The following is a 24,145-nucleotide window of genomic DNA, read 5'->3' on the forward strand; positions in this document are numbered from 1 at the left end:
TGACGAAGAAAAGCAGATTACTTCCTGACTTCTTTATGAAAACTGCAACAGCTTGCTACAATCTGAGCTCTGTGACCCACAACATTAAATCATGTTTGATGCCACAAGGGTTCATTACAACGTATTATATTCCATTATACCAACAGAGTTTATAACTACATCTTCCCATTCAGGAGGTGAGCAAACATGGAAGAGAGGAGTTTACAGTGTAACGAATGTGAAATGGTGCCTTCCACAGATCCCCTATTATTAAGTATAATATTCAGTTCAAGATGTTTAGTTGGGGTAATTTGGGTTAGAGCAGGCGATCCTAATCACCAGCAGACTGCAGCGTCACAGACACTGGTGTCTTTTTAATTATCCTCGTTACAGCCAAGTTCAGGGATAAGCTGAACCCGGGGTTTACGGCTCCGAAGTGACTGATGGACCACCAGGGAGCCGCTCGCCATTCACTGGCCCCGACAGTCAGTCACATCTGTCGTGGAAAGAGGAAGCAAAGGGTGGAGTCAACAGGAGCTGGTGACCACAGCCTGCTCCCTGAACTCCCCCCTTCCTGAACCCAACACACACACACACACACAGCCTCCACATCCCACAACAAAGACACGGACTCATCTGTTGATGCCCTTTCTTCAAAAAAAAAGAAACACTGCATGCATTTAACGTGATTAGGAGTGTTCGGTCAGCTGCTTCACAGCCGACGTTTGAGATCAAACGCGGAGGATCAGACGGGTGTGACAGATGTGACTCAGAGATTGAGACTTTTCTAGCATATAATTCTGTTAAATAATAACAATAGTGGATAATTAACAGACATCAGTGACATTCGGGATCTCGGTAACTCTGTCTTTATGACTAATTTGTGTTTAAAATTTACCCTTAGTGTGTGGAGGAGGCTGTAATAAAAAAAAAAAAAAAAAAGAATAAAAGACATTGAGATGAAAGGTTTCTAGGTGTTAACAATACAGCTGCCCAGAAAATCCAGGAAGGCCGACATGTTAATGTATCTCTATATTAAGTTATCCCACCTCCTCCCCCAGCTGAAGGCCTCGACCTGGTCTGACCTGCGCCATGTGGTGACAAAGCTACAGCTGTTTTAATTACATCTGCAATGACAAACTCGGTTTGCGTCAATTAATGAGCGCCGAGGCACATTAACCTCCACGAGCGCCGAATCTGCGCCGTCAGTCCGCCGCTTCTCCAAAATCTATTTCTGTTTGGGGTCTGTAATTTCGGTGGCTCTATTACTACATTATTTATTTAGATTGCGGAATCGCGCGGCCCCGAAGTAAAGAACCGCACGGCTACGGCCTTCAATTACAGACCTCACAGCCTGTAGCCACGCCTCGGACGAATCCCCTCCTCACGAGGCCCGTCTGCAGGGAATCTGAAAATGTCACGGTTAAAAACTGACATCAAAACAGTTTTTGTCCCCTGCGCGCTTGTAAGCCGAGGCCACATGGGCTCCGACCATATGCTATTGAGAGTCGCGCGTTTCCTTTCCAGGCAAAACAACGGATCTGGGCTGTCGCTGGCTGGTCTGCGTTAATAATACACAAATGTGGCTGTCAAGGTGACTAGTCAGAGAGGAAATATGTACGTTTGGAGGCTAATCAGCTCAGATTGCAACAGTGGCTTGTTTATCAGTTGTCTGCGTTGATTTATGAACCAGTGTTTTGTGGGTACAGACAGAAAGAGTATGGTATGAAGAGGACTATTTAAAAACATGTGTTGACAGTGTGTGTGCGTGTGTGTGTGTGTGTGTGTGTGTGTGTGTGATGAGACTGGTGGCAGCTGTAGAGAGAGACTCTTCATACTACAGCTTGAATGAATCTGCCAGGTCGCTGCATCAGCAGATATTATTATATAGGAGATGCCAGAAAACTCCCTTGGCTTCTGCTTTTCAGATATCAATACAGCATCTTTTTTCTTTTTTTTTTGGCTTTTCGGTCCTCCATGAATTAAAGCACAGTGTCTTTGATTTCATTAATTGCTTGCAGGACAAATCAAGGCATGTAAGGAGAGGAGACAATATCTTATTTTTCAGTCTTCTGCTTTGATTTTTTTAACTGTATGTAGGATATATCATCACCTTGAACTAAGGGAAACTGGTGTCATTTTCCAAAGTCCGAAGCCTTTAAGAGAAAGTCATCTGCTGATTGATCAATAACACAAACGTGCTTCAGTGCTCATTAACTGACAAAAAAAAAAAAAACTTGGCTTTGGTTTTTTTACATGTCAATACGGTATCTTCCTGCGTTGTCAGCCCTCTATAGATACACGTAACCTTTGATTTCTTTAATAGGTTTCAGGACAAATCAAGGCACGTAAGGACACAACATCTCATTTTCAGTCTTCTGCGTGTCTTTGATTTTTTAATTGTGTGCAGGATAAATCATCGCCTTAAACTACGGGATCCTGCAGTAACTAATCCACCAATTAGTCAATAATAAAAATCATTAAATGACAAAAAAAAAGAGAAACTTTTAGGTGTCAGTGCTGCATCATCTTGCTTCTTCAGTCCCGTAGGAATCAAACCTAATTGTGTTTGATTGCTACAGAATGGCTTGCAGGATGAATCAAGGCCTGTAAGGACACAACATCTTAATTGTCCTGTCGTCTGCAGGAGACACCATCACCTTGAAACTATGGGAAACTGCACTAACTAATGCTGACTTATCAATGGGAAGACCATGCAGCTTGCAGATCTAAGTCTGGGAAGCAAAAAAAAAAAAATAATTGGAAACTACTATGCACGTTTATTGCCCTTTCATCCAGGGGGGGAGGCTAATAAACGCTGCATCGCTGCGTGGTATTTACTCCAGCATCCATCTGTGTTTGTCCCGTCTTTTGTCCTCCCCGGGTCCTGTCATGTATTGTAATCCCAGCTCAGGGCAGGGATACAGCAAAGCTCCCCCAGCTGCTCTGCTCGGGACATTAAGGTGCTCTGTCTGGCGTGCAGCCCAACTCCAGGTCAATACTTCCAGAGACTCTGCGGCTGCAGTGCCTTCCCACGAAATATGTCTTCATTTCCCCTACCAGCCCCACACGCCCAACGCGGAGGAGTCCGAGCTGCCTGCCCTCTCTCATGTATCACATACAAACCCCATCCTCCTCCACCCACCCACCCCTCCAACTCCCATCTGTAGTGTAACCAAGGCACTTGGCAAACTTTTCACAAAGGAGCTCCTCTTTGGTCGCAGTTAAGTGACACCCCTGGTTACTCCAGGTCTATTTTTGCGCACCGCTGGCGCTCCTCGGCGAGTTTGTAGAAAAATATCCCTCACACTCCTCCGTGAATGATGTTAGCCAAGTAGTCCTGATGTGACACGCTGGAAGTATGGCCAGCTACAGAAACGTGTGCGCCACCAAATCCGTGCCCCAAGTTTTCTCCTTCCTCTGGGTTAGCTCCGCGGCGCTTTCGCCGACTGTTAACGGAGTTGCATTCAAACGACGCCAATTTGTTTCGAAAATAACGGGCACCCACACACACACACACACACACAAACGAAGAAGTAGCTGAGTTAGCTTTAAGGCAGCTAGCCGGGTTTTGAACCAAGCCCCCCCTTTAGGCGGACGGGACCGGCCGGGTTTTTAGTGGGCTGAGCTCTATCGATGAATAACGGAGGAGCCTCCGGCCACCGGAGCCGCTGCAACTTCTTTCCTCCAAAAGTAAGAGACGGAGAGAGAAGGGAGGAAGGAAGGGAGGAAAGAAATAAAGAAAGCGCCAACTCACCGGTGAGTCCGAACAAGGTGAGAATGGATGTTAAAAGTCGCAGTCCGTTAGATGGCAAAGTCCTCCTGGGCGGTGATGTTTTCTCCATGATTCCCGTGTGTTTGTGCGCTCCGGCGCTTTCTGCTCCGCTCCGTCGTCCCATGGTCCTCCCCCCTCCTCCCTGCCTCTCTCTCTCTCTCTCTCTCTCGCTTTCTCTCTCTCTCTCTCCCAGCGTGGGCCGTACCACTTCTGCAGGACAACAAAACATTCACGTAACCTAAGGACACGGCCACACACAAACACAAACCGCACAAACAATGATGTGAAACTCGCCCTGGCACTTTCTGCCGCTTGCCCACCAACTCAGCGTTTCACGAGTTCAGTTACTTCGGGATGAAACGAGGTGAGATGTTATGAGATGAGAGAAAATGAGAAGATATTAACCACTTTTTCATGTGCCAATAGGATGAGATGCTGTCAGATGAGAAGGGATGAGATGATGACATAACGCAGCAGTACGAATTACTTTGCATGTGCAGATGAGATGACATGACATGAGATACAATAAGACGTGCAAAGTTCACTTCTCATGTGCAGATAGGATAAGACACTATAAGAGGAGATGAGATAATATAACACTGCATGTACGAAGACACTATAAGATGAGATAATAAAACACTGCATGTACAAAGATACTATAAGATGAGATGAGATGCAATAAAATAAGATTAAACATGTTACTTTGCTCACTTTTTGTGTGCAGATAGGATAAGACACTATGAGATGAGATGATATAACATAACACTGCAAGTTCAGTTACTTTGCATGTGCAGATGAGATGAGATGACATGACTTGACCTGACTTGACATGACATACAATAAAACAAGCAAAGTCCACTTCCACTTTTCATGTGCAGATAGGATAAGACGCTATAGGATGAGACGGGATGCAGTAAAATAAGACTGCATTTGCAAAGTTAATTTACTTTACATGTGCAGGTGAGATGAGATGAGATAATATAACACCTCACGTACAAAGTGTAATTACTTTGCATGTGCAGACAAGATGGGATGAGATAAGATGAGCCTTTATTATTATATAATACTCAAAAAATAAGCTATTTCTAATGCTTACACATTTTACTCAAAGTGGGAGAAACAACACTGCGAACATATTGGAGACACAATATTTTTCCTAAAAAGCAGTAAAGAGTATTGGGATCATTGGGAAAACCCCTTGTCCCAAGGGCACACTTGTAAAGGCTCATTACAGGCTCACAAAACTGCTATGAAACCGTTTATTGTACAAACGGTTGTTTCTTTCTTTCCTTTTTTTTTGTTTTTTTTTTTAGCATGATTACCGTTTTGAGCAAATTTCTGTGCATGATTACTGTCTTCACAGGAGCGACGGAACAAATAAAGCCTCGTCACGTTGCTGAAACATCCTCACTTAAAGAGACACCGAAGCTTTATCTGATTTGTCGGGTTTCACTGGTGCTGCCTCCCTAGAACGCCTGTCCCAGCCTATTTATAGGTTTTCATATTCGGGTTCAGAACTGTAAGCTGATATAAAAGCTGCTTTCACGTCGCGCATTTGCGTGGACTCATGTATCAGACTCAGTCAGTCACTTGGTGTTTCTATCTAACTATCTATTCTATCAGATGAATGAATGAAAAAAAAACATACACATATATTGTCAAATAACTTCAAATAAAATTAGCCATAAAAGACAAATACTAAGACAAGAAATGGCTAAGTTGATAAGATGGTGGGATAATACAAGATGAGTTAAGCTGAGCTGAGATGAGGCCAGCTGAGTTAATATTAGCGAAAATTAATATTAGATGAGATAATATGAGTTGAGATGAGGTGAGATGCACATTTATTGATCCCTTGAAGAGACAATAAATAAATTAGAGACTTTAAAAAAAAAATACATGAAGCTACATAAATACAAAATAAAGTAGTACGTGTACACTTGGTATATATTTATACATACAGTTTGGCAACTGTATATCCTAACTTGTGCAGCTTCTGTGGCATTTTAATAAAAATAAATAAATACAAACACGGGCAACGTCTCTGTTAAGGACAATAGAAAGGACAACTGAGACTGCTGAGGGACATAATGTGTAACCAGTGTAATGGAACTATTCTAAAACTGTGGTGAAAATAAGGAAGTGAATGTGAAAGTTAATATAAAGCCCAGGGGAACAGCTGCTGAAGGACAAAGTGCTGAAAAAAAGTGAGCTCCCACCAGCTCCAACACAGACACATTTTGTCCTAAAACAACGTGGTAATGAAACACTCTTGCATTGTTCTTCCCTTTGAGATAATTACAGCTTTTACACATTCAGGAATCCGCAGCTGTGTGCAGCGCAGTGCTATTATCATGCACTGAAGCTTGAACTGATAAACTTGCTCCCTCAGCAGTTTCTTTTATTTGTAATTTTTTTTTCTTCTCACATTTATGCACGAGAGATAAGCAAAAAACTGCTTGTTTCAGGGCGCCTCCCTCGTGTTGAGCCTCCGGTTTCACTCTGCGCCGATGTCTTCATCGCTTCAGTCCTCGCGAGGGGGACGTGAACCCTGCAGGGAGCCTTCATCTCCTGCAAAATGTAACCCTCTCCCAGCGCTGTAGCTCAGCTTCACAGTGATTAAAGCATGACCCATGATGTGTCACCACACCATACCCCCTGCCTTTATACCCTCCGGTGGTTTATTTATATCCTCAAAGAGCTATAAATCCCCAGGTGAAAGTGCTGCCCTTTTCACCAATCAATCTCCCCTCCTGGGCCACTTTGCATCGCAACAGTAAACTTAGCGCGGAGAGGAGACTTGCATCTTTATGAAGAGGCGATTCTTATTATTTGAATATTTCGCACGTTAATGAGATCGGCGATTTCGTCCGCCCAGTCTCGGTGAGTTTTACTTCACACCTCCTGGCCTAAATCCATTATGCTCCGTAAATGCTCCCTGAGCAGCACTGAATAGTTTATGAGCATTTATGGCCCGCGACCTTTCGTAATTGTGGTTACCTCATTGAGGTTTTATGCTGCAAAAAAAATACTTGTTCGTTATTACGTTTTCTTCCAGGCTGCAGTGGCACCACCTCCCCTGTGACCAGTGGGTGCACATCCACACAAGGCTGTCTGGCACATTTGGTTTTACAGTCTGTGAAAACAGCCTTTGTTAAACACAGCATTCCTCGCTAGTCACATTGGTGAGCCAGTCATCGCACACCTCGGAACCCCCCCCCTCCTCCTCCTCCCCCCCCAACATTGTAGCCACACCATGATCCCATCCCCTGCTAAGGCCTGGAACATCTAGAGTGGGGAGAGGTCATCTCAGTGCTGACACTACACACTTCGCAGCTCCACACAGGTCTTCCCCATAATGAGCTCCCTCTGAAATGACCCTCTGCAGCACACACTGACCTTTGGAGGGTACTGTATGTGTGCACACAATTAAGGTAGCACACTTGTTAGAGTATATGCAGAAGGGTAAAGCTTGATATTTACAGGTTAGTTGTTATTTCGGTTCCTTTCATATTCACTGTTACTATCAAGACATGCGAAGAAGCAAGGACTGATGCATGAATTAAAGCGTTTGGAGTGCTTAAAATCCACGCACAGTCCCATCTTTCCCTTTGTGCACACTCTAGAGGCAACAAACGACAAATCTAAGAATGTGTAGTCATCACCTTAAGGGTTCATGCAACAATGTGTGACTCCAATTAATTCAAACAAAATAGTAAAGGTCGAAAACAGTATGTACAAATAAAATACAAACCTGCTAGAATTAAAATATACATTAGTGACAAGACATGACACTGCAAATATAATGTATCCAACTATGAGTAGAAATGTGTACAAATGGGTTTAGATCGCCATCTGCTGGAATAAAGCTTAATAACTGACACGTTAAAGGATGAATGTTAGTCTTAAACCTGTGCAGAATAACTTTGATTTCCCATCTGAAATTCTAAATCTTAGATTTATTTTGTGACTTGTGGTGGTGGCATCACTCCGCATTCATTTTATTTTCAACTTCGACCACTTACCCGCTAATAAAGGGATCTGTAAAACATCTCATAAAAACATCATAACTCATTCAGTTCACGGTGTCGCGCAGAGGTAGAGCGGTCGGCTTTCTGTGACCGTGTGAAAAGACGTGATGCTGTAGATGAAGTGATGACAGGGTGGAGTGGAGGGATGAGAAACGACCTAAAAGCTTCATAGGAGGGAGCAAGGACATGGGTAATTTGCAGTGAAGGCAAAGCTGCTGAGTGAAAAAGAGACGTACAAATAACAAGAAAAGCAAAATCGTTTTTAAAGATTTTCTCAAAGGAAACATATGAGTAATATAGTGGGTGTGGTACCTTAGTAATACTAATACTAAAAATGGCTTCTGGTCTGGTGTGGAGAGACTTTATTGACATAGTTGGCAAAGACACATTTCATACTGAAAATAAGTTCCCACTAACAACTAAGTCAGAACAAACTGCTGGTTAAAACAACTCCTTCATCCTTTGGTAACGATTTGAAGTGGACGCCTTGGTTTCCTTCCTTTTTTATTTTTAGAACACGTTAAATGTTTTACAGTGGATCTAATCCACTAGTCTCCTAAAGTAACCAAGAATGTTATAAAGTAAAGGACAAATCTGACTTTACAGCAAAAACAAAATCCCACAAAACACTTTATACTGTGTCTCGTCTTTATTCCAAAACCTGTGAATAAAGTATAAAACACAGTGGAGAGGCAGCACAATCTGCTCATAACCAAATAAATACACGCATACGAGCAAACACATAATCACAATTATCTAACTAACACATAGATGTTTGCAGTGCTTTTCAGCACTGCATCTTATGAACCGATGTTAAGAGTTTAAATTTAAACCACCACCTTACAGACTCAAAAAAAAAAAAGAATGTTTTGTGTTATGTCCAAAAAAACATTCTTATTTTTTGCACTTATCCTCAAAAAGAAAATTTTCCTTCTAAGCTGTTTAAATGACTAATGAAAGCAAATACTTCACTAATACTCCTGTTCATGAGCAACATGTTTTTATTCCTTAGTTTGTCACTGCTGGAAGAAACTCTTTCATCTCTTTCATTCCTTCCGAAAAAGCTTTGAGATATTTGTGCATATAAAGAAGAAAACTTGATGATATCAAAGTCTTTTAAACTTCTAACCTCCTGACTAGAAATGGGAGCTTTTCTTTTGGGCCTTTCTACCAGCTGTGCAAATGTTTGGTTTGTGTACAACATGCCGAGCTAATTGGAAGTATGCAAGATGCCATGTGTTGCAAATTGAAGATGTTCTGAATGTGCTGTTCAAAGAACGCTCCTAAGACCTGATTATGATCCGCGTATCTCGAATGTCTTAATTAGAAAGTGCTACACTCAGTAAAAGACCTCATTTAAAATCTCCAGATTGTTTTGTTTAAAAGATCCAAATTAAGTTTGGAAGATTGTGTTTTTGGAAACAGAAGTGGAACATTAGTGCACACGTGCACGTCCTGAGTGTTATCAGATACTCGGGTGCATTTGTCTCAGTCTTCTCTTAGATAAGCATCAGGCACTTCTTCCTCGTCGTTGCTACCCTCCAAGGAGGCGGCGTATTGTGCCATCCTCTCTACCTCCATCACTTTAGTCTCAGCCAGCTTCTTATCTGCATCCAGTGAGATTTTCCGCGTCTCCTCCACCTGCGACTGGGCCAGATCTATGTTTGTCCGCATCGCGATGGATAAATGCTCGGCTCCTGAGGACACAAAGACGCACAAAAGTTCAAAGGCTTAACACCCACTCCAGTGAAAGCTTTAGGTGTGGCCATTACGCAGGCACTCTCGTCAGTCGTCTCCATTTAGTCGTGCACAAAGCCCTGCGGAGTGACAGCTAACGATCCGCACGCTGCCCAAAGTGTAACACTGACAGCAGCTGAATAGGATCTGGTCACAAACAGCAACATGCAAAGCTGATTCGTGGCAAAACGCTATTATTCACCATCACAAGAGTCATGAGAAAAGCTGCCTCAACAGTGCAACTGTTTCATCTCAGCCACTTTTCTTTCTTTTCACACACCTGATGCGTACGCTGCCTCGGCTGCTGTTTCACACAGCCTCACCGCGCTGACCCAGGTTAACTCGAAACGCTTGCATTCATCATGTCTGTCGCCGACCTGCCGAGGCAGAGAGAGTTATGAAACACAAGTGAGACTCGAACACATCTACACCTGCCTGTTTCTTTGTAGGCCTTACATGTGTGCTGTCATATTTATCAAAAATAAATAAAAAGACGACGATTTGCCTGAATTACTTTCCACCAAAGAGAAGGACTGACCTGTACACGCTGACCAATGATCACCTGCCAGATTGAATCCTCCTGCGCTGGAGTCAGTTTTCCCAAAGAGTCCAGATATTGTCTGTGTAGGGCAACGAGTGTGTGAACAGCCTGTTGGGAAGAACAGAAAGAATATGAAGTTTACATCCAAAAGAGAAGATTTGTAAATATGTAAGTAGTGCAGCACAGAGGAGAATTTTGTGGAGTATGAAGATTTTTAATAAATGATCATTGAGGATAAAAACATAGAAAAATACAGCTTTGAGAAGCAGAACCTAGAAATCTTAAACTCAAAATCAGAACAAAGTTATGTATGTGGCTTTCTCAAAGTTAAGTGTAAAATGAGCACATGTTCATTCATTAAACAAATTACGGCGGCTCTACATTAGAGTTTTCAAAACTTCAGTCAGAATCAATCTGTGTAAAGTCATTTTGTGACTAAAATAAAGGAGAAACATCGGTGTGAAATATCAAAAATGCTTCTTTTTGATTACAGTTATCTGGAGGAGGACCTTGGCATCTGTGTGTGATGGACAGCCAGGATGCATGTGATACACCATGTTACACTGGGAATAAGATGCATAGTGAACAAACTTTCAACTGTAGCTACAAATCCTAAGCCTGTTTTTGTTGGAAAATAAACATTCGAGCGTCGTCAAAGAGCATGAAATGAGAGGATTAACTCACACTGGCAGGTTTGTTCAGCAATGTCTTTGTTTGTAAAGCTGAACAGACAATAAGCTGCACTTGATAGCTTATTGCAAAGTGATGGTTTTCAATGTTCACAAGATAGGAAGATGAGCTTCTCATGTTTGTAAGTTGTAAGATAAGTTGGAGACTTGAGGAGAAAAGCTCTTTTGGAGTGTATGGGTCTTGAATTACTTTTCAGAACATCTAATATTAGTTTGTTTATGTTTTAATAACTCTGGACAAGATCTGACTGGAGCAAACTTTGCCGTAATCTGGGGATATTCATCACGAAGCGCTCATCCATAACCACTGAGCCTAACCCATCAGCCACTGGGCAAGAAGCTGAGAGATAGATGGACAGGTCACCAGTCACATGCACCACTTCCCCTGGTATAAAATCACCAGTTAACCTAACATGCCTGTCATTGGACTGTGGGAGGAGGCTGCACCATCATTGTTTCCCTCAAATATTCAGTTAGAAATGACAGTGATACATGCATCAACAAGGAAGAACATTTGCCCCAAGATCAGAACTTACTTTTGAATACTCAGTGATGGCATCTACAAAAGCCAAGGTGGTCTGAGAAAGGAAAGTGGTTGAGCTGTCTGTTACCAGAGAGGCTGCTCGTTTGACCAGGGAGTCATGAGAAAGGTTGTCCACCTGCAGAAGAGACACAGAAGATAAATATACACTCTCACTCAGGTTATAAACAGATCAGGTATTATATTTAGTCCCAAAAATTGCAAGGTGGGGATCTTTATGGATCTGACTCTTTTGTCCAAGAACATCCCACAGATGCTCAACCGAATTCAGATACACCACAAACTATAAACTGATGCACTCTGTTCGGACATCTTTCTATCAAAACCAGTGTTGACCTTTTCAAAAAATTAAAACTACAGTAGATCGTCTGTTGGATTGGACAAACTGACCCTGTAGCCAGTTTATTGCAGTTCCTTTCTTGGACCATCACAATTTGGCGCCTGTCAAAGTCAAATGCTTCCACTTATACACCTTTAAAGCTTCAACTTTAAGGACAAAAATGTTAACTCGCCACCGGAAATATCTAACCTAGTGACAGGTGCTTTGATAACTAGAAAACCTGTGTTATGCCCTTCACCTGTCCTAATGTTATGGCTGATTGGTGTATATACTGGTTACTAGTGCTTTGTGTTTGTTTAGTGCCGCAGGTGACAAACTCACCTGTTTGAAAGGCACAGCACACAGGCCACTGCCCACGGCTACAGACACTATTCCTGTGATATTTTTCCATCTTCCCAGTTTATTGTTGACGGACGGTTTTCTGCCGCTGAACAGGAAACGAGCAGAACTCCTAAAAAACAAGTCAGTTAAAAACAAATATTCAGCGAACTTAATTTTTATATTTTGAATTTCATTCACACATTATATACCGTTTCTATGGAATCGCTTTTGTATTATGCACAAATTTTAATTTTAACATAGACATGGTGAAGAAAGTCCAAGGTGCGCTGCTGCTGTTGTTTTTGCTGAAGCTTTTATGAAACATTTTCACATTGTCAGTTTCCCACAGTAAAACATTTTACTCGTAAAAAAATGTTAATTTCATACAACGCGTCCACATCAAATGACATTTATCGGCAGCATTATTTAACTCATTTAATACCAATCTTACCTCACGAAACGGAGATAAGCTACTCCTCTACTGAGAGCGGCCATGTTGGTCCGCCACAATAAAATATCCGTGTCACTGATCAAAGGTTCCGCTTTGGTTTCTTTCTTTCTTTTAAACCATTGGTTGGCAAAAAATGGTGCACTACCGCCGTCACCTGGTAAAATAAAATATAGCAAAATAATAATAATAATAATAAAAAGTTTGTTATATCACATTTGAAAAAAGCTATTGTTTCCTCTCAGTTAATTGCATTTTCTTTTTGTATTTTTTAGTCACGACTCTTGTCTTTTTCTTTTCTTTTTACATTTTTACCAATATATGTTTGTATGTATGTTTAGGTCTGGATGACCAAATATTTTTCTGGAAATTATTTTGTTCCTTCTCTTCTCTCTTTCATTTCTTAACTGTTATCCTGCTCTTCATTTATTCTGCTGCTTTTCTTCAGTATGTGCCTAATTACACTCCTCATTTCTGTAGTCAGCCGCGTCCTTTTATTTGAATTCTGACTATTTGAAAGCTATATCAAGTCTGTGTGCCACTTATGTTGGGCAGGTTGACCCCACCGCCCTCACAACATTCACTGAACTCTAGTGCCCTCTTGTGGTGAAATAGCGACATTAGCTTGTGCTTATCCATGCTTCTCATGTTCAATATTGCTGGATGCTTAAGAAAAAGCAAATGAAATGCAAGGTTGGTGGTTAGATTCCAATAGACGTTTCAAAAAGGGTAAGATAACATGCAGAGTTGTAAATTTTTCAGACAGAGGCTCCACAGTCCTCTCACAAAGGTACAAGACACCCTGAATTGTTTATATGTGTATATTTTTGTGTTTCTGTTGCATCTCATCATAATAATTTTGAACTTCTGCTGACAATATTTGTATATTTGTCAGATAACTGGTGGTTTTGCCTAACTGCAATTTATTAGACACTGAATAAAGATTTCTTTAACTCAAAGAGACAAAAATATATCAAACAAAGAGAGAAAGAAACAAACAAAAACTAAGCAGAACAGAAACAAAGGCAACTGGATTTGCAGGGTTTCTTGAAGAAGTTTCATCGTTTCATCAATCATCCGAGTCTCTTCTTCAGTTCTAAATGGCTGGTGGGGAGTTTAAGTTTTTATTAGAAGTACCTGTGGGTGGCACTTACATCACATAGAGGTTAGTACTTTTGATAGTGTTCAGACAGGGACATTTGAAAAACCGCTCTCTGAAGAGGGGAGGGGGACTGAGATATGATTAGATCCATAACACAGTCTTAACATCTGTCCCCAAAAAGTTTCACAAAAAGTGAAAAAAGTGGTTTAAAAAAAAACAAAAAAAAAGCATAACCTGATGTTAAGTTTGGCATTTTCCAGATTGTTGTAGCAGTCTTTCCTCTACAGCAGAGAGCAGCATGTAGTTATAAATGATTTGTAGTTATAAATTGACCCCGTCAGGATTTAACAGCGAATGATATTGTTTTTTTTTGTCCACTCCACTTTTCTCACAATTTTACATTAAAATCACTTGTTTCAGTGCAGCCAACAGGTTGAGTCCTGAGAACCATCACAAGTGCAGGAAATAAAACTAAAAGAAACACAAGATGGGGGAGATAAATTACAAAACATGACGTAAGAACGAAACAAAGACAGGTGTCAGAACTAAAATATGAAAAAGTTTTGAGGTTCAGTGGATCTGACTGAGCACTTGAACCCACCACCAGGGGCGTTACATCACCAACGTTAAACACACACGTTTAGCTCCAAAACTTTTATTGTTGAAATAGTCATTGTTGTTGTGTTTTTTATTTTTTCCACTTATTGCATGTGTCTTCATTAGCAGCCAGTCAACAGAGCAGTCTTTAAATAATTAATGACGGCCATTAAACATCGGGTTTAATTAGTTTCAGTGGAGTTTATCGATACACTCAGGAATACAGGCAACCGAGCGGCTAATTACATCATTATCATTACATTAAAGAGAACATCATCATCTGATGAAAAACAAACCAACACTTCAGGCTTTAAAAAATGTTTACAATGACTTAAAGTAAAATATTACAAGTTACACAGAGTTGGCCATTCAGGAAAGTTTTAGAAAGTTTTTATATAAGATCAAATCATTTGTAGACATTCATTATAGTATTTTAGTCCTGCTCAACTGATTTTATTCTGTGTAACAAAAACACAAACAACACGATACATAGATGAGTATATTAACATTTACATATTCTCAGAATGTAAAATTTGTCATTTACTTGCTGTGGACACATTTACAAAATGTTCTGGGGTGTAATGCTAATAAAGATGCAAAACCCATGAAAGTAAAATCAGTTTTCTGTGTTTCATTATAAAATAAAATACTATTTAAGGGCCGTGACACATCAAGGCAGTGGTCAGTCGTAGGCTGGTGTCTTTGGCCCTAGTTCTGCTGGTGACACAAGTCGAACCTCTGCCTGCTTCGGTTCAACATGTCGAGTCAGTCGTGCAACAAGGTGGTCAGAGAGCTCTCTGATGGACTGCTCACCTTAGCTAACCAGTGAACGAGAAGAGAAATGAAAGTTAACAAAACTGTGAAGTTAGAAGGGGACACAATTTTTATTCTCTAATCTGAACATGCAAATACACAAATAATTTCAGAACAGCATCCTGAATTAATACTCTGCATAGGCCATCAAATCAGGTTGATTCAGGAGAGTCAACTGGACAAACTGTGACTCCTATTAGCTTGAGAGTTAAAGAGGCTGTTCAGGTTTTCAAATTTTGAATGGTGAACACAGACTACTGCCACTTGCTGGTATAAAAAGTTATTTACTTTCATACAGGAGTAGAACGTACATACTAGTTGGCCAGTGGCTGCAGGTTTTTGTGGTGTGTTGAAGTGCAACCTTCCAGTCCAGACACATGTAGGTGAAAGTAGTCGACGGCACAAACAGCCTTTGTCTTTGTTCTTTGATGTCGGTTCAGTGTGTCCAGGCCTTAAACCCTGTGATGTCCAGGACGCACACAGCCCCCGTTGACCCTGTACATGATACAAAAGGGTGAAAATGGAGTGTTATGTATTTTTTAATTATATATTAGTGCGTTATGTTCCAGTGGCAGTCAGTATATCTAATTGAACAGGCGTGCAGCGAGTCTTTGCACACAGACCCAGGACAAAGTCTGAACACACATCCCATCAGTTATTTAGTGAGTATGAACAACAAACTGGAGTTGGAAGTTGGCTCTGAATTAAAAAAATAAATAAATTAACAAAAAATAAAAATAAATGTTTAATGCAAAATCACATTATACAACGGTTTGACATATGCTGCAGAGTGAAACGTCTTTAAATTACCCAGCTTCATGAAGAAACTCAGCACAGACTAACATACAGTTTGTTGCACTCTGAATTTATTACCTACAGCTTTGTGCATTTAAGGGGTTTAACGTGCATGATTAGCTCAGCTAGGAGACTGAAAATCTTAAGGTCTCTGGCTCTAGTAGTTTTAAAAGAAGAAGCAGTGTGACAAGGTTCGGGCCCCAAGTTCATTTCCGTCCATGGCACCTAAGGCCACTGCTCTGAATGTACATACTGCTGTGTAAGTGATAGGATAAGTCAAACACAGAAAACTAATTTCCCCTTGGGGGGTCAATAGTCTTTTTTATTTTTTTGTTTATTTGTTTATTTTCATATAATTGAGCTATTTTCTTCACTTCAGACTGGTGAGCTGTCACACCAAGAGTCACAGTTTTTTAGTAAAATGCAGCCGTCGGGTTCAGCCATGTCATTCATTTTCCGTAATCGCTTGTCCTCTGGAGGGCTGGACATGGACTGCATGTTCGCTAACACCAAACCCACAGCGATGCACGTGATGATGATGACATTGTGGTGTAATACCACGATGCCTCTGGCTGCTCATATAAACTTTATCCACAAGGACAGAGTTCAGCAGAAGGTGTTTGTCTTTGCTGAGAGTCATGATGCAACGTCTATCCTGCAAAGGGCTGGTAAAAGTTTGTAACACAGTGCTGACATGGTTATTCTGATCAGGGTGAATTTTCAGAGTTCCAGATTTCAGATTATTTGGCAGCACAGTTCAGACAATGAATGGCCTTTGATGTCTGGGTGTTTTTAGATCTGTCTTCAGAGCTTGATACTGAGTTTTAATGTTAAAATATATGGCAAATAACAGCTCGCTGCTTGTCAGTAATGCACCATTAAGACGAACAATCAATGACCGGGTGATTTTAGTTCAGGTTCTGGTGGCGCTTTTCCTTTGCACCAACTTAATGCTGCTCACTGTCTTTTTTATGAAGGAAGTCTTTTACACGTCCATGCGGTACATCTTATTCGCCAACACGTTACTCTCTGATTGTGTGATTTTAATTGTAACAAATATATTGCTGTCCATGAGTTATTTTCAAGTCACCACACAGATGTGGTTGTGTATGATATTTGTCGCAGTGTCATCTCTGTATAATTTTGTGACGCCTGTCACTCTGACAGCGATGACCCTGGAGCGCTACGTGGCTATTTGCCTGCCACTGCGTCATGGAGAGCTGTGCTCCTCACACAGGGCTCTGCAACTTATCCTCATCATCCACGGCCTCAGCATCATACCCTGTGTTGTGGTTATGTTAGTTTTCTTCATAGCTGTCAATTTCCGTGTCTACAACCAATACACAATCTGCTCTGTGGAGATGTTTATTGTGCACAGTTGGCAGGGTCATCTTAGATCAGCTATTAGTCAGTTTTATTTCTTGATCATGTGCATCACTATTGTTTTCTCCTATGTGAAAATAATGAAAGTGGCCAAAGCTGCATCAGGAGAGAATAAAAAGTCAACAGGGAAAGGGCTCAGGACAGTGGTTCTTCATGCTTTCCAGCTGCTGCTCTGTCTCATCCAGCTGTGTTGTCCATTCATAGAAGCAGCTGTCCTTCAGATTGATTTAATGTTATTTATTAATGTCAGATACTTTAACTATATTATGTTTAATCTTACTCCAAGATGTCTGAGTCCTCTGATCTATGGCCTCAGGGATGAGGCATTTTTTCATGCAGTGAAATACTATGTTCTCTGTGGTATGTGCAAGAACAAATCCTTAGGTTTTACTATTTGACAGATAACACAGAAAAGAGCATGAATCCGCAGGGCAGTATCTTTTTATTTTCATTTTTATGTCCTACCTGTCTCTTAGGTGTGTTGCATTGTCTAATGAATAAGATATGTTATATAGTAAGCCACAATTTAAAAACTTTAAAATATCATGAGACTGGGAGCATTTTGAGCTCAAATGTTAATTTCAGCTTCTCAGGGAAAGATTAGTCTACTTTCTCTTTACATCAGTCATTGTTAACCTTTTATGCACATTGTATATACAGCCTGTAGTGTACTTTGTCCCCCCTTTTTCTTTGTATTTTCTTCTTATTAAAGTAATAATTCCTTTAAAAATCAATCTTTTTCAAGTTCATGTTTTTGAGCAGTTTCTGTTACGTACTTAATTGTCTGTGGCCTCTCCCTCACTCAATAAAATTACAGCTTCAGACTTGTTAAATAAATGATCTGGACAGGTCTTTTTTTGACTTGAGAGGCATTTCAAACCTAATGTAACTAACTCATTCATGAAGTCTCAAATCGAGTCATCAGACGTGGAAAGGGTTTGGGGACAGAAGGGATGTCAGCTGAGTCATTAATAGGTGGGACATAAAGAGTTGAATGACTTTGGACTATTATGTAGTGAAATTAAGTCAAAGTAAAGACTAATCACCAATGACATCACTAACATAGACACAGTAGAAATGAATGCTTTGCAACAATGAAATCTATATTCTTGTAGCACCTCATACAAGGAAGAGCTACTGTTGGCCGTATCCCACGGCAACACCATAAACATGATCAATCTGACACCAATCAACTCTAAACTCTACCATTCTCTACCATGGTGCATTCACTGACATCATGGACCAAAAACATGCTACAATCACACTAACAATGCAAACTAATAGAACACAACAGAACTTAAACACATGAGCCTGTCAATGCTGTGGGTTGCAAATATCATTATTTATATAAATGTAAGCATGGGTATAGTGTGCATTCTTTAAGAAGATGCAGACAATGGAGCTCTTCCTCATAACTCCAGCCTCTCTCTATTTCTGGATCCTGTTGTTGCTCTCACCCATAATAGTATTCCGCAGTGTTATATATAGGGTCAATTGAATGCTGTTGAGAGGATTTGGACCGTTCCTCTGCTAGCGTTAGCGGATGGTGATCCAGTGCATACTCCTGTATTTTTCCACCTGCTTCTTCAAAGTGTTATCTGTTAAAAACAAGCACAAATTCACACACATGGCCACCACAGCTTCAAGAATAATCATTCTCCCCCCACACCGTATCTAACAGATTTCAACAACAGAGTCATTACATCTATCACTACTGCAATAGAACAGTGCGTCACACACCTGCTAAACACCCACTTCTCCCCACTACAGAGCATTGAGGTGTTGCTTCAGAAAAAGGTTCATACCTGCTGCCATAGCTTCCCTTAAGAGAAGGCCTCGCTAAATGGGTCAGAATGTGGACTCAGCTAAATGTCTAATACCGTTTCGGTCCATTTTAAAAAAGTGTGTCTCTCGTGTCTTTTACCGTGCGTCTTGTTCAGAGCCGCCGTACTGTGGTGGTCTTTGTAGTTTGGAGACAGGCTGTGGAAAAGAATTTCCCCATTAGATTAGATTAGATAAGATTATATTAGATTAGATTAAGTGGTATGGTACAGGTTGGTTTTATAGCATATGGACAATATTTACAGATGGAAACCTATGTGCAGGTGAGGCCTTATATACAGGTAAGTGAGCAAGACATCCACAATGATTGATTGAGGTACTGTGAACATATTACATAGATGGATTTGTGTGTTAAGAGTAAGTACCTAGACTACAAACAGGAACTATAACATAATTTTCACTACAGAGGAAATGGTAGATGATGAATTGGCCGATACGATCCATTGAATAGTACATAAATAATAAGCAGTAGATAGACTAGTGCAATATTTGGTACATAGTACTGTGCAAACAGACGGTTTAAAGTGTGTGTTTGCAGAACAGTCCAGTAGTGCAGTGATGATGGTGTAACAGTCTTTAGTCAGATAGGAAGTGAGGAGTAGAGGGGTGAGAGTGGATTAGTGTGTAGGGATCAGTGGAGGACAGAGTTCAGTAAGGTTACGTCAGTGGAAAAAGCTGTTCCTCAGTCTGCTGGTCCTGGCCAGGAGGCTTCTGAAGTGCTTGGCTGAGGGCAGGTGGGAAACCAGTCCATTTGCCGGGTGGGAGGAGTCCTTCAGAAAGCTGCGCTCCAGCACAGAGCAGCTCCCATACCAAAATGAAGCACAATTGGTTAGGAGGCTCTTGGTCATGCAGTGGTAAAAGTTCACCAGGATAGCTGAAGACACATGGTTCTTCTTTAGTATATTCAGGAAGAAGAGGCGCTGGTGAGTACACTGAATGTGGGTCCTGAGGAACTTGAAGCTGGAGACATGCTAGATGGCCATCACGTTGATGTGAATGAAGTTGTGCATGCTCCTGGAGTCCACAATGAGCTCATTGGTTTTGCGGGTGTTAAGGAGCAGGTTATTTTCAGTGCACTATGTGGCCAAGTGCTGGACCTGTAGTTTGTCTCAACGTTGTTTCTGATCAGACCAAAAACTGAACATGAATTTTTTTATTTTGAATAGTTTTATTTCATACATATTACCTCTATGTGTTTCAGAGCAGGATGTAGTTTGATCCGTCTTGAAGTCTTTGTTCCCTTCATCCAAAACAATATGTCTGTGAGGGTTCTCAGTCATCCAGGTCATGGTAATTTCTTGAAGAGAAATTTCTTTCCTTCTTTTTCTTCAAGAAATTCTAGTAGTCCAGTTGCCTTTAGTCAATGCCTTTTGGATCCAAAACAATGATTACTCAATGCAAAGGATTTCACTTTAAAATGTCAGAGTTCATGGCAACGAGAACTTACATTAAATGATTTGTTTAGCTCCATATGTAGTCTCTGTATATGTATGACAAATGGTTCAATTTGTGCAATAATGTGAATTAAACAACATTATTTCTCCAAAGATGTAGCTTTTAAACACTAAGACAATGTTTGCAACATATTTTTATTTTAAACTACGATGCAATGACTGCATTTAAATGAACTGAGTCATTCAGTTCAGTCATAAGGTGTGTCCAGACTTTTGACTGGTAAGCGTAAATAAAACATTACATTTATATCATTCATTTCTTTTTAAAGGCTACTGTAACGTATATTTTAACTGAAGCTGTAAGAGAAATGTCGTGGAGTCAAAGTAGAAAGTAGAATAAAAAACAAATAAATTACTTTGGAACACTTTAATGAGTAAATTGCTGTGCAGTTGGATTGTTCTTAGGACTGAACTCTATGAGAGAATTCAACAGTTTTTTTCCAACTGTTGTGTCATCCATGTTTACTCACAGGAGATATATACATAATTAATGAACCAATTAGCCACCACCTTTAATGAGTTTCACAGGAGTTCATTAGCCATAAGAGAATAGTGATGATCATCTAATTAGTATCACTGGTCCGTTTGGAGCAGAAATCCATCTTGAGAAAAACAAACCACAACTGCAGAGTGAATAGTAATCCAAAAGGCAAAAATGTTCATCCATACTTGATGGTGGAAATAAAGCCATTTGAAAGAAGTGGATGATATGATGATATGTGAAAGGGAAAGCTGGCTTTGATGGATTGTGCATGTTCAGATGGACTTCAGAGAAAAGTTCAAACACTGGATTTTAACTCCCTCTTCACAGCTGACCAGTGACAATGTGAAACTGTCTGTGAAATTTAAGTTTACAGATTTTTAGAAAGTTACAGATGTTGTCAGACATAATACCCCCGATTCCAACATTAGAAAAGTATTTCCAAGGAGAAGGCGTTTGCATTTATTTGGCCATCCAGAAAGCAGTTGGAAAAGGCCTCCTGGTGCCCTGGCCCTGTTAAGACCTGATCACAAGTGGCCATTTTAAAATACAGATGTGAACACACCCAGGATAGATTTGAGATCTGATCACTCAGGCCAAATTCGGAGGTGATTCGAGGTCACATAAAACCAGATCATTCAAAATACTTTCAGGCACGGAACCCAGAGGCTTGGACACATAGGTACAGAGTCAGGGTTTAGACAACAACAGAGTTAATGTATTCAGGCCAAATTCCAAAACCAGGCAACCAGATAATCAGGCAGAGGTACAAATCACCAGGCAGTCTCAGAGGTCAAAAACAGAATTCAGGCCAAACACTCGGGAAAGCTATAGACGCTTGACACAGTGTCGAGCTTTCAAAGCAGAAGTATTGCGAGAAGAGGGTTCAATGCCTCAGTTCATAGAGCGAAAATTCGCATGACTACTCAAATGAGGCGTCACATGCATATCGGCGACGTGTCACTACAGCTTTGAATTTAGGGCGGGGTTTTCAATCTCACAATGCATATAAATAAATATAAATGTCGTAGGTTTTTGAGAGGAGTTTTGCGTATGTCACTGATTTAGAACGGGGGAGAGTGAGGTTTCAGGTAAGAGTAATATAACATTAGATTAGCTTGCATACTTAATGTTGGCACATAGACATTCACACATTATAGATATATTAACTTAAATACCTTTATACACATACATACATACTAACCACACATACAGAGAAACAAGCATGTTCTATCAATCACCCAAAAGCATATATCTAAAACATACAGTATGATATGAAAGTACAACCACACAAGCATGTCATCATTTTATTGAAAAAACATAAATCAAGCATTTCAAAATGCACATACCGTATGCACATACCTTTATTGTTAAACAGTGCCTCATTGTTTCACACCCCTTTGCCCCGTTTCCTGCGAATGCTATGTATGCATTTATCCAGCAGATGTCGCCACATTTAATTGTATCAGATACGTCAAAACGCTGAACCACTTCAACACAATTGCTTTCAGATTGATTCAGTGTTTCTATGGAACACATGCTGGACCGCTTCATGGAATGACGATCCGGCACTGAGGGTAAGGGGAACACAGCTTGGATACATGAAGTGGAGGGAGACAACGAGACACAGGTGGAACACATTAGGGCAAGCAACAAAGTCACAGTGGCGGGAAACTTAACAGGAAGAAAAGAATGAGACCAGACTTCAAAATAAAACAGGAAGTGATGAGGACACGAAGAGGGCCCTGGACAGAACAGAAACTTTATCGCTAATGGGTCCTGACAGATGCTTGTTAATACCATGTCTGAAGAGTGTCAAAGAGTGGTTGGAGATTTTGACCGGGTGGTGGTGCTACACGAGAAATCAAAAGACCACCAGAGTCCTCTGAGTTCAACCTCAAGCAGGTATGAATGGTGGTACCAAATTTCCTGGTAATCTACCAAAGAGTTGGCACAATATTTAAATCAGAGCCACACAAGGTAACTTCCATACAGGTGACCAGAATGTGTGTCCAAAATGACAGCAGTTCATCTAAGTTGTTGAGGTATTTAGGGGACAATTCTACCTTTAGTTTAGTGACAGTCCTCAGGGCACATACTGTAAAAGTTAAAAAACCAAGGCTGAGTCATAGCACAAACAAACGTTTATATTTTATGTTGCCTCATGGAAAGCCATTGCACATCCAAATAGTTGCTTATTATAACCTCAGAAGTTAAATCTGCAGGTAAATGGAACACCAGGCAATACAGACTATCACAGGACCTACTACTGTGACTACTAGTGTACAAAATAACTTGGGGTAAATGTTTGTTTTATCATAAAAAACACAAAAGAAAGTAAAAATGCTACCCCCTGGATCTGGTTCTAATAAACTGTTTTGGGTGAAGCAGACTTGGCTGCGTAATGCCACATTCAGATAAACACACAGCGTGCAGATATAGTGATGTTTATCACTGACATTGGGAAAGCAATTCATGACCATCCAGGCTTCAGATTGTGTGGCAATGTTCAAACCAGTCGGTTTTCCCAGAAAAAAAAAAAGCCCTAACAAACAAAAAACGATGCTGAAAGTCCATTTGCCCCATTTTCTTTGTGTGTTTACTTGAATAGCACTTGTCAAAACAAGGTTAAAAGCAGTATGGGTATAAACAGTATGTATCACCATCTACAAAACTGCTGCTTTGTTGTGTAGGCACTATACAGCAAGAAACTTGTGGCCATTATTTCTGCTGTATTTGTATCTTAAAATGATTCAGGCCGAATTTTAAACCATCGCTCTTGCAGACGATACATCATTTCCGTCAGAATAGGCCAATGTTATTCAGAATGGATTAGAACAAAAAGTTTTCATGGCATGGGCCTGAAGTCGAGTAGGTTACAGTTTGGGTTTGATACATAGAGCAGGTGTGTATTTGAGTAGTTTGCATTTCAGTGTGTAAAACATTTCCCAAATGAAAAATGGCAATGACGAAACAGTGTTTACAAAATGTTTGAACTGCTGCTGGAGCTGTCTTTATAAAGTGTCCCTGTCTCTGATGGCTGCACGCTGCTCTGCATTGGATGTTTGTGTGTGCGCAACGTCGTGATAGTTGGGTAAACCAACAGTCTCGTTTGTCTTTTTGATGTGTTTCTACTAAATGTATTGTGGATGTATAGTATACTGTGTATCTTGCTACTAATGTGTTATTCTTTTTGATTGTTTTCCTCAGCAACAAGAAATCCACCTGTTGCAGCTGTTTATTTTTGCTGACTATTTGAACTTCGTAAAACAGACA

At 40.5% G+C, this 24,145-nt stretch overlaps 3 protein-coding genes across 4 annotated transcripts in view; 1 reads left to right on the forward strand and 2 right to left on the reverse strand.

Moving 5' to 3' along the window:
* Positions 1 to 3,905, reverse strand: part of nectin3a (nectin cell adhesion molecule 3a) — a 32,054-nt gene extending 28,149 nt beyond the window's left edge. For both annotated transcript variants that reach the window (XM_047595047.1, XM_047595046.1), the window contains exon 1: positions 3,737 to 3,905. In XM_047595047.1, coding sequence (XP_047451003.1) covers positions 3,737 to 3,878 — 142 coding nt within the window. In that variant the 5' untranslated portion in view covers positions 3,879 to 3,905. The remainder of the gene's footprint in view (positions 1 to 3,736) is intronic.
* Positions 3,906 to 8,130: 4,225 nt separating this feature from the next.
* On the reverse strand, positions 8,131 to 12,501 carry LOC125014099 (diablo IAP-binding mitochondrial protein-like). Its single transcript, XM_047595137.1, has 6 exons — positions 12,406 to 12,501; positions 11,955 to 12,084; positions 11,289 to 11,411; positions 10,061 to 10,171; positions 9,803 to 9,899; positions 8,131 to 9,482 (listed from the first exon to the last, which is right to left on the reverse strand). The coding sequence occupies exons 1-6, from the start codon at positions 12,447 to 12,449 to the stop codon at positions 9,274 to 9,276; spliced, it is 714 nt and encodes a 237-aa protein (XP_047451093.1). The 5' UTR covers positions 12,450 to 12,501; the 3' UTR covers positions 8,131 to 9,273.
* Positions 12,502 to 16,548: 4,047 nt separating this feature from the next.
* LOC125013783 (odorant receptor 131-2-like) lies at positions 16,549 to 17,490 on the forward strand. Its single transcript, XM_047594678.1, has one exon. It carries the CDS (start codon positions 16,549 to 16,551, stop codon positions 17,488 to 17,490), a length of 942 nt encoding a protein of 313 aa, XP_047450634.1.
* Positions 17,491 to 24,145: the final 6,655 nt, after the last annotated feature.

The sequence above is a fragment of the Mugil cephalus genome, chromosome 9, assembly GCF_022458985.1.
Source record: "Mugil cephalus isolate CIBA_MC_2020 chromosome 9, CIBA_Mcephalus_1.1, whole genome shotgun sequence".
NCBI classification, from domain to species: Eukaryota; Metazoa; Chordata; class Actinopteri; order Mugiliformes; family Mugilidae; genus Mugil; species Mugil cephalus.

Excerpts from the sequence above, each read along its gene's own strand:
- LOC125014099 (XM_047595137.1), bottom strand. The coding sequence starts at position 12,449 with ATGGCCGCTCTCAGTAGAGGAGTAGCTTATCTCCGTTTCGTGAG. Across the intron at positions 11,412-11,954 it reads GTGCTGTGCCTTTCAAACAG|GTGGACAACCTTTCTCATGA; the intron begins GTGAGTTTGTCA and ends TCTCTTCTGCAG. Across the intron at positions 10,172-11,288 it reads CCATCACTGAGTATTCAAAA|GCTGTTCACACACTCGTTGC; the intron begins GTAAGTTCTGAT and ends TCTTCCCAACAG.
- LOC125013783 (XM_047594678.1), top strand. The coding sequence starts at position 16,549 with ATGGCAAATAACAGCTCGCTGCTTGTCAGTAATGCACCATTAAGACGA.